General features: G+C 40.7%; 1 protein-coding gene across 1 annotated transcript in view; it reads right to left on the bottom strand.

Annotated features, from left to right (window-relative positions):
• cacna2d3a (calcium channel, voltage-dependent, alpha 2/delta subunit 3a) overlaps window positions 1-7,782 on the bottom strand; it is an 87,721-nt gene extending 79,939 nt beyond the window's left edge. Inside the window, exons 1-2 of the mRNA XM_010772247.1 lie at window positions 7,753-7,782; window positions 7,433-7,595 (exon numbers count right to left, since the gene is read on the bottom strand). Coding sequence (XP_010770549.1) covers window positions 7,433-7,595; window positions 7,753-7,782 — 193 coding nt within the window. The remainder of the gene's footprint in view (window positions 1-7,432; window positions 7,596-7,752) is intronic.
• Window positions 7,783-9,634: the final 1,852 nt, after the last annotated feature.

Raw genomic sequence — 9,634 nt, 5'->3', positions numbered from 1 at the left:
AGATGATGGAGGGTACATTATGGGTCGAGAGGAATAAGAGGATGGAGGGCCTCACGATGTATGTGAAGGGAAAGATAATGATGTATGCTGTTTTTGACGAAATCTACTCCTGCTTTTGATGGCGATGCATTTTTTCGTTTCCTTTGCACAAGAATGGATGAGCAACTTGGTTAAAGTGGGGAAAGTGAACAACTTCCCCGGGGGCCAAGACCCTAAACGCTCAGGTCCACTGCATTTCAATTAGTTTCCCTAATTTTATGCAAACCTTCCAAGTAATTGCACTAAGCAGTTCCTTTTTATTAGCATTATTAGAATTATAATGATGTGTTGTTGAGAGACCTTAAGTCAAAATGTAGTTTTTCGTATATTCTTCACGGTATATTGTACTCGCATGGTGTATTATCCAAACAACGTTGGTTTCAATAAATACAATAACCAAATGTTGTCGTATTCAAGCAGTGATGGTTGCACTGGACTTGGAGACAGCTCTGAAGTAGGGTCCCAATGTATTATTTTGGCAACTTAGAATGGTTTGTTGGCGTTAGATTGATGGTTATTAAGGATTTTTCTACCAAATTGTAGATTTTAACTTAATTTCCAAAGTAGTATTCTTCCAGTTACATACATGACGTAATGGTCATTTTGTTTTTGTAGCGTTTATTGATAGATAGTTGGGACGGACAGGCACCGTGGGATTAATGTGAGTTCTCCTGACATGCAGTAAAAGTCCCTGTTCAGAATGGAACCCATAACAAAGCATTACAACAGCCTGACTTCCTGTTAATCCTTTTGTCTCCTCACCTTGCCTCTGACCTTTCTCACCTTCCTGCTCCGGCTACAGTCCTTCTGCGGCGATCGTTAGCCTCAGAGCAATTAGCCGGCCCCTCGGACCCCATTTGGGCATAACGGATTAAAACAAAGGGGAGGGGGGGTTACATGCAATCTTATGAGAGTCTGGCTCTTTGAGTGACAGGTTTCATCCCACAGGAAGAAGGTATGTTAGAGGAAGTGGCAGAAAGACTTCTTTTAATTGGCAACACATGATACTAGAAGAAACGGTTGACCACTAGTGTATAAAGTGCTGGCATGCACACACGGTGATATTTCTTTAAAATCCACTATATTGTTTTAATCAAAGGGGACCCTCCGTTTGATTGACAGGGTCGAGCAGCTTGTGATGTGGGAATGTTGATTCTTCCAGCTCAGCTCCTCCATATAAGGCCGGATAAAACTCTCTGTTCCTCTGGACCCCCTCTTTCTTTGTCTCTCTCTCTGCTGCAGTGTGCCAGCCTTTCTCATGCTCAACATTAGGTGTGTGCAATGGATTCTGGTAGTGCGGTGAATTATGCCATAACAGTAGAAACACGTGAGTTATTGAGTTTATATATTTGATAAAGTTATATGAACTTATTGCAAATGAACACACAAATACAAAAGTAAATGAAACATCTATTCATGCTAAACATGCTAAATGTACACTTTTTTCGACATATTATTTAGTATTTCTCAAGTTTAGCTTAACATCTCAACATACATCAAAATATGATATGCCTTTTTTACTCCACAGAAAAATGTACTGTCCAGTGTAAACTGTAGTGTGTTTAGGTTTTTGTGCATGTAAATGATCTGCACATGCTAACATGCAGTGTAGAATAACTATCCATTCAAAGCATTATCTACGTTTTGCTGTAGAAAAAGAACCTTCTTTTTAGAACAATTGATTCTTTGGCAGTTGTGGATTGATTTAGTGTCTCAGAAGATAAGAATCTGGAATCATGCATGAATCGATTTTTCTTCCCATCCCCTTACTCAACATACATATGCTCCTCTTCCCTCTCTGTAGCCTCGAAACTCACACACATACACAAGCAGTACATATGAGGTGATTTCATATGCTCCAGTGGTGTTCACATTGATTTTGCTCAACGCTTGACTAATGCTAGTGTGCAGAACCAATCGAGTGTGTTAACCCAAGAGAGGAGAAGCTCAAAGGTAGGAGAGAGTGCAGAGCGTGCACCTTTTAATTGATAGTTATGTCAAATGTGCATAAACTAAATGCAGCAAGAAATACAGGATGTCCCGGCACGTTGCCATGAAATGTGCATGATACAACCAATGTTAAGGTCCAGCGTAGACAAATAGAAGAGCCCATTCTAATGAAAACGCTGATACTGGACTACTTAAAGGAAGTTCTAATGGCATTGCTTCACATTTAGCAGAGAATGATTACATTAAAGAAGTTGTCCAACATTTTGGAATCTCTCCATCCCCTAACTATGCATAAAAGGACCCTGTGAAAGTACTTTGCTGCTGCAAGCAAATCCATTGAAACTGAGTCTCTTCTCCAATGCCCATGCAGGACGTGGGGCGCACAAGAATATAGTCTCTTAAATAATAAAATGAATATTTGATTGGAGCAAAGTGTGAAGGTGAAACTCCATCTGGAAGGAACACAGGGATTGGAGTCTTTGCAGACCATTTACATGCACACAAACCTATATGACACACTACAGGGAAAGGAAAACCCCAATAAGACAAATCGGGTCCCTTTAACTGTGTGTAAATTACAATGAAATGCTATCACAGTTTATGATAGAGGCTTATCATCATATCAGCCGTTATTTTCCCATAAATCTTCAGAGATCCACCTGCAACGTGAAAAGAAGCCTGCCCACTGCTGTTGGTGCCACTTAGTTGTGTAAGCAGTCTGACAGACTGTGTTAGAGCTGAAATGTTCAATTCTCCCCAGTTTATTAAATAACATTACATTTTGGCAGCAACTGTGCAGCAAACAGACATACCTACTCTCGATGTAGACTTTTTCCAGATCAGCCCCGAGCTGTTTTCCCTGTGCAGATGGCTGCTGCAGTGTGTGTGAGCCCCAACACGTATCAGCCTTAGCGCGCCCCCAGTGACATGTACAGTGCACACACACAGATACTTGCAAAGAGAGATCTACACACTTTCAAACACCGGCGGGGAAACCCTTTCTCAATGCTTGTCTCGCATTGTAATTCCGTGTCACAAACACTTGCACAAACACACTGCTATTGTGTGAAATCCACTGCAAAGGAAACCCTTGGTGAGAGAACTGACAGCAGGCATACTGCAGCTCACTTTAACTAACGAAACGTGTTTGCTTGCCACAACTTTTAAATAGGAGTGAAAATCAAAAATGATATTGTCATAGAATTTATTTCGGGCAGTTTTTGAGTTTGATCCCACTAGCAGTGCTGTCGACTTTCAGCTGGCGCGCAGACAGCGTCACCTCGGAGGCGCTCTCACAAAGAGAGTGCCTAATGAATCTGGAAAATGAGAATACCAGTTTGATGAACTCTGTTACTCAATTAGCGCAATTAATTTTCCTGTGGCGCCGCTGAGTAAAATGGAGCCACGGATGATCGAGCCACCGTTTCGCCATCTTATTTTATTTGCAGACAGCTGCCCCATGCCGTATGTGTGTCTGAATGTGTGAGAGACGTGGTGAGGGAGACATATTTTCTAACGGGGGGAGTCTCATTTTGTTTGTGAACGGGAAAATAAATTGTATTCTCACTTGTTCACTGCACAAGAATAGCTCTAGTCTTATCTCTTCAAAGCTTATACTGTCCACCACTGATTTAGTCTGCCTTGAATAACAATCTGTATGCAGTGGAGAGATGTGGTGGATTAACTCAGATATTCTTAAAATGAAGAGATATGAAGAAATGGAATAAGATAAGACTTCATTTATATGATCCAAGAATAATTTGTCTTTGAAAACAAAAAGAATAGCTTTTGAAATTGAACCGTTTTGACAGCACGTAGAAACAATGCGTAGTTAAAGTTATCTGTGATGCGTAGAAACAGCTGTTTGTGGTACATGGAAACAGTTATTAATGGCCCGCTAAAGACATCTGTTAGCATCTTATAGCATTCTTATTCTTTCTCTATATAGCCACAAAAAGCAGTCTTAGTAGCCGCGTTCTGTCATTTGATCTCGCTTCGTTTCAGAACCCTGGACAGCGCCACAACTGAACAAGTTGGATCCAGACAAACAAACAGTGCTAGCCATGATGTTGTAAACAATGCTAGTGATGAGGGAAATGCCAAGAAGCATTGCAATAGTCTGATAGAGTAATCATAGAATATACGAGCCAGAGATTATGCAGTACTGCTAATGGTGGGAAAGGTTCATAAACTACCTGACATGCCTGATGGATCATTTCTAGTGTTATTTGTTCAATCTTTGAGGTCCCACATCAAATGTATCACTCAAAGCATGAATATGAATGTATATTTTACTACTCCCAGGCTGAAATCCGTGTTTTGCTGAAGCCATTTGGCCCGAGCAGCTTCTAGCCACTCTCGCAGACCTGTTACCATGCAACCACGTCAAAGTGCCTGGCATAGGAGGGCCAACAGGCGGGCACCCGGCATGCCCGCAGATGGTAGGGCGGTCAGAACAGGCTGCGAGGAATGGTACCCCTCGCGGTTCACACACATTCACACAAGCACAGAGCTGTCGACTGTTGCTTTGTGTGCTAACAGCCAGCCAGGCTCCACTCCCACTCTGCTCTCCGACAGGCTAATTATTGGGCCTCACGTTGAAGTGGTTGGAACATTGTCTCAGCGAGTCGTTCCGCAGGTGCAGCATTGGACGAGTGTTCAAAAAGAAACATCTCCGCCAACACAAGTGATGCAATCACATCAAAAATGCACGGCAAAAGACGAATGGTTGTGTAATTACACATGAAGGCACATTTAACAGCCTTGTTTATATCTCGTTTATGAGTGGGGAGATCTCCATCCTCTTTCCAAAGCCATGGTAACAATGAGCCTGCAAGGGGTTTAAAACAAACTCTCCCGCTTTTGAGTGGCAGGTGGACGGCTCGCGGCACCAGCGTGTCTGCTGTTGGCAGGCAGCGGTGACAGTCGTCCTGCTGCCACACAAGCTGCTCCTACTGCTGAAAACTACAGGCCAGTCCAGGCCGGTCACTCCTCCCAGATTCTCTCCATCCATTCATCTATGCATCTCCCAGCTTCCCATGGCCTCCCATGTCTCCATGATTCTTATGTATTTTGTTAGACGTGATATCCCACCTTTCAATTCACTCAAATCTCATCTCAAATTCTAAAGTCGGTTTTCAAACAGCCCAATTATTATCTTTTCGTTTTCAGTCGTTCCCTGATTTCCTTGCTTTTCTTCTGGGCTTCATTTTGTTTTATTGAAAAGCCTGAGAGAGAGAGAGAGAGAGAGAGATAGAGATATGAAAAAGGGCTCCAACTAAATACACCTCTTAGCAGCTTTAGTGTCTGGTCACACCACAGTTTGGGATATTTTTCCAAATTCAATTCATTTGAATGGAATTGCTGCCGCTTTCAAGTTTAGTTCGCCTGGATTTGAACAGTTCTCCTTTTTAAAATAGAGACCGCATAAGAATTTCCAGACCAGTTTTAAATTCAGATGTGAGGAGAAACTGCAAACAGTTAACCTCTTCTAGTCCCTAAGTGCACCTCTCATTAAAGGGAAGTGTTCTTTTTCTCCATATTGGTTCCTCCTGTCTAAATTCTATTCTAGAAGAAAGTACCTTTCCTTTAAATCTAGCAGCATTCAATTGTCTGCGTAATTGTGTAGTGCAGCTAGCATATGTGCTAGATTATTCCAAATTAACCAATTAACAATATCTCTCTTGCCATCGTGAATACAATACAAGCATACATTTGTTACAGAGTGTCTGCAATGTTGTCAATATTCATCCATTATTGGAGCTTTTTGCTCATTATATCATGTTAAGAGGTTGCATGCGAGTGTATTGTTTTTGCTGTGTAGACCCCCAGCATTTAGATTGATGCCGCAGGTGATATTCTTTTTCCTCTGTTGCTCCTTCAGTGCTCAAGCTGCTTTTGGCAAGCCATCCATCCTGTGTGTGTGTATGTGTGTGTATGCGTGTGTGTATGTGTGCGCTCAGGAGGGCTTCAGGTCATGTACTTTATAGATCTAGGCTTATCTATGTGATTTACAGTCCGGCACTGTGAGCAAGAGAGTGGCAGACAAGGCACGGCATCGATCGAGAGCCACCACATTGGGGACGTGTGTGTGTGTGTGTGTGTGTGTGTGTGTGTGTGTGTGTGTGTGTGTGTGTGTGTGTGTGTGTGTGTGTGTGTGTGTGTGTGTGTGTCTCTTCCTCTCCCTGAATCGGCCTGCCAGCTTCACTCTCCTAGCCCTTTCATTCAATTCCTTTCCATTTCATTCACTCTCCTCCTGTCGCTCTCACTTGCTTTCTCCCTTTTTTCCACCTAGCTATAATTAATCTGTTGCTCAGACCTTCCATCAGTCTGACTTAACCTACTTTCTATCTCATTTGCTTTATCCCTCTTTTCCTCTCCCTCCATATAATTTCTTCGCCTCTGGTAGCTTGGCTTAAGCCGACATGACATTCACTCTGTCCACTGAGCATTGTGCTAGGCCATGACTTTATGGGTTGGACTTGAGTGGATGGTAAATTAGCAGAATGTCTGATTATTTTACTGCTAATTAAGTCAGTGTGTGGCAGGGATGATCCAAAGAGTTACAGTTAATGAACTCAAATCCTCTTCTGGACACATCCACATGCACACATAATAACTGTAGTATGGATTGTTAGGATTTTACTAATCCAAATTATTGAAGAATTCAGCAAAAATATCTGGTCATGGGAGGCTAAGATGTACATGATATGTTATGGTCATGATGTGTTTTTTTACACCTTTATCATAATAATAATAATCATAATAAATCTTTATTTATATAGCACTTTTCATACAACACGTGCAGCTCAAAGTGCTTTACAAAATGACACATCACCAGTTAAAAACAAACAACAAGAAATTCCCCTCAGATTATTTGTTAAGCACTTTAAAAGGTACATGCAGCAAAGTATAAAATGTTATCAGGTTAATGGACACAAGGAGGTAAAATGTATGATAATACAAATAAAACAAAATAAATAATGGTTTCTCTCTGACAGATAAGACACAAGACAACTGAGTCGATGCAACTATACAAAATATAATATAAAACCCCATAAAACAAAGTGAACATATAGGTACAACAGAAATAGAAATAAAAAGCTATTTTTTATTAAAAATTAAAACCTATAAAATAAATAAAACAGGTAGGTAAATAATAAAGACTAAAAGTACATTTAAAGTGGGGGGTTGATAAAAAAAAGCTAATCTAAAAAGATGTGTCTTTAGCTGTCGTTTATAAATGTCCACTGAGTTGGCCTCTCTGATGTTTCCTGGAAGGGTGTTACACAGTTTGGGAGCGTAATGGATAAAAGCGGACTCACCCATTTTATTTTGGGGGACTTTAGGGATATTTAAAAAGCCAGCTGAAGAGGACCTCAGGGCACGTCCAGGGACATAAAACGAGAGTGACTGTGAGATAAATTGGAGGTAGTCAACATACCTTTGTTGTACATGTTGGTGGGCACCTGGACCGTGCTGAGACTCAGGTTGACTGACAGGTTGTTGAAGTGGTCATTGGGCTGCAGGAGGAATTCTCCTCCAAGCTCAACGCTGTTCCCCTCCTCGTCAACTTCATTGATCAACACCGCATTGAAGTATTCATACTAGGAAGAAAAAAAGAGAAAAAGTGATGAGATTTCTCGCACAATTTAAACACTAATAAACACTGATTGAAACACTTGCTGAATTGTGTAATCAATGTATAGGATAGGTGGGTCACTCAAGTGCTGAGTCAGAGAGTAGTTTGCGTAGCGAGGTAACCTGAAACCCTGGATCATCCCAGACGTGCATGATGTTACAGCAGAAAGCTGCTGAGTTGACAAATCATTGCTCAGCTCGCATACTCCTTTCCTAGCCAGATGCTGAATGTGGTGCTCTGCCTCCACTGTATTTTTAGTACTGCGCATACTGGGGAGACTATTAATAAATCATAAAGTAAGATAAATATAGAACACATGGCTCCCTGCATCCCAAAGGCTGTGATGTCTGAGGTACCACATAGGGAGAAAGCCTGCAGAGGCTGTAGTTAATGCAGAACAAAAGGCAACAAAGGGATTCTCAAGTGGTTCTAAACGAAATTAAGAGAACCCAGAGGCGTACATGATGTTTTGTATGTTTAAATGTAAATGAACTAAACACACACAAACAGAGGGAGTAAAACTACATCCAATTATGTAGATTTATGAAACAAGTGAACTTGTAACAACTTATACAAGTGTCATCTATCTTTCTGTTTTTATATTTGCAATTTAAACTTGACGAACACAGATGTTTCTTGCTGTCCAGGTCCATCACTGCAGAATATCAGGTGCATTGTAATCATTTTGATGTCAACATTATAATGTGCCTACCTCATTTGAATTGTGATCTCAAACCTGAACCAGTTCTCAATCCACCACACTGACATTTGCTTCAAACTGATAATGAATATATAATTGTTATTTTCAATAAAACTGCAGCAGCAGTTCAATCCCTTGCACAGGTTAACGGCTGTGATTAAGACCACATTGATTTCTCTTGTAATGACTAAAAGAATGGGATTTGAAAAGGGCCTCAGAGGAGAATGATTGCTATTCTCAAGAGTCCAATTCAAGCCTCAGTACATGTGTTATTATTCAGAGGGGGACAGACACTTTCTGGACTTTATTTTCCAGAGACTGACACGGCACAGGTCCTAGTAAAGGGTCATTCTGGGCTGAGAAAACAGCATAGAGCACACATTTAAAGGTCACAATATCTTATCTATTTATCACCAAATCCTGACACAAGCCCTCAGACATGTTTCATTGCCCTTCAGACTTCAGTCAACTCTTTGCTCTGTACGCCCTGAGAAACATCCCACCTTCTTTTTTTCTAGCACCAGTAACCTTCACTTGTGCGAAATGTTTCCAGGTCCTCCTGAGGAACACCATCATCGCCTCAGCCCGGTGCACAACACAGATAAAGCCATCAAATAAGCTGGCAAACGCAGTGCCTATCGATGTAATTAATCAGGCCTGATTAGGCTTATTAGCCTTTTATCAAGGGGAGCACTGCCATTTCAAGGTGAAGGAGTGTAGTGTTGCATACTTTTGCCTATGTTTCACCCCCCTCATTACTCCAGTGGACACAAACCTGAACTATAGTTTCAACAGAAGAATGTCTGTTTTTGTGGGTGACAAAACAAGATACTCTTTCAAAAAATGAGAAGGTTGGAACAGCAAAATGGTAAATGGTTATTATGAGAATTGATAGAAAAACCCATGGAAACTTTAATACAGTGCCAGTCAGTATTGCAAAAGGTTTCCTCACTCAGCATGTAGATACATTAGAACAAGACATTAGTATTCAAATCACTTTGGGGTCTTGACCCAGCAATTGTGAAAATCAGAACTACATTTACCTTTACAATGTTTGTGATTGTTTTTAAAGTACGGTAAAAGAACGGAATACAAATTAGTTGAATCTGACAATAACTTTTTTACGTGACAAACACTAGACTTTTATTCACCAGGTGACCAGAATCAATACTGCAAATGAAAGCTAATATTTGTCTGTATCAGGCTAAATCTTTAAAAAGGGTACTTTTTTTATAACAAGTTTGCCATGTTACAGTAACTCCAAGAGAATATTATATATTATATAATATTAATATTATAATCAT

This window comes from Notothenia coriiceps, unplaced genomic scaffold (assembly GCF_000735185.1).
Source record: "Notothenia coriiceps isolate Sejong01 unplaced genomic scaffold, NC01 NC01_scaffold00011010, whole genome shotgun sequence".
Classification (NCBI taxonomy): domain Eukaryota; kingdom Metazoa; phylum Chordata; class Actinopteri; order Perciformes; family Nototheniidae; genus Notothenia; species Notothenia coriiceps.
This window is presented reverse-complemented; position numbering and strand designations above follow the sequence as displayed.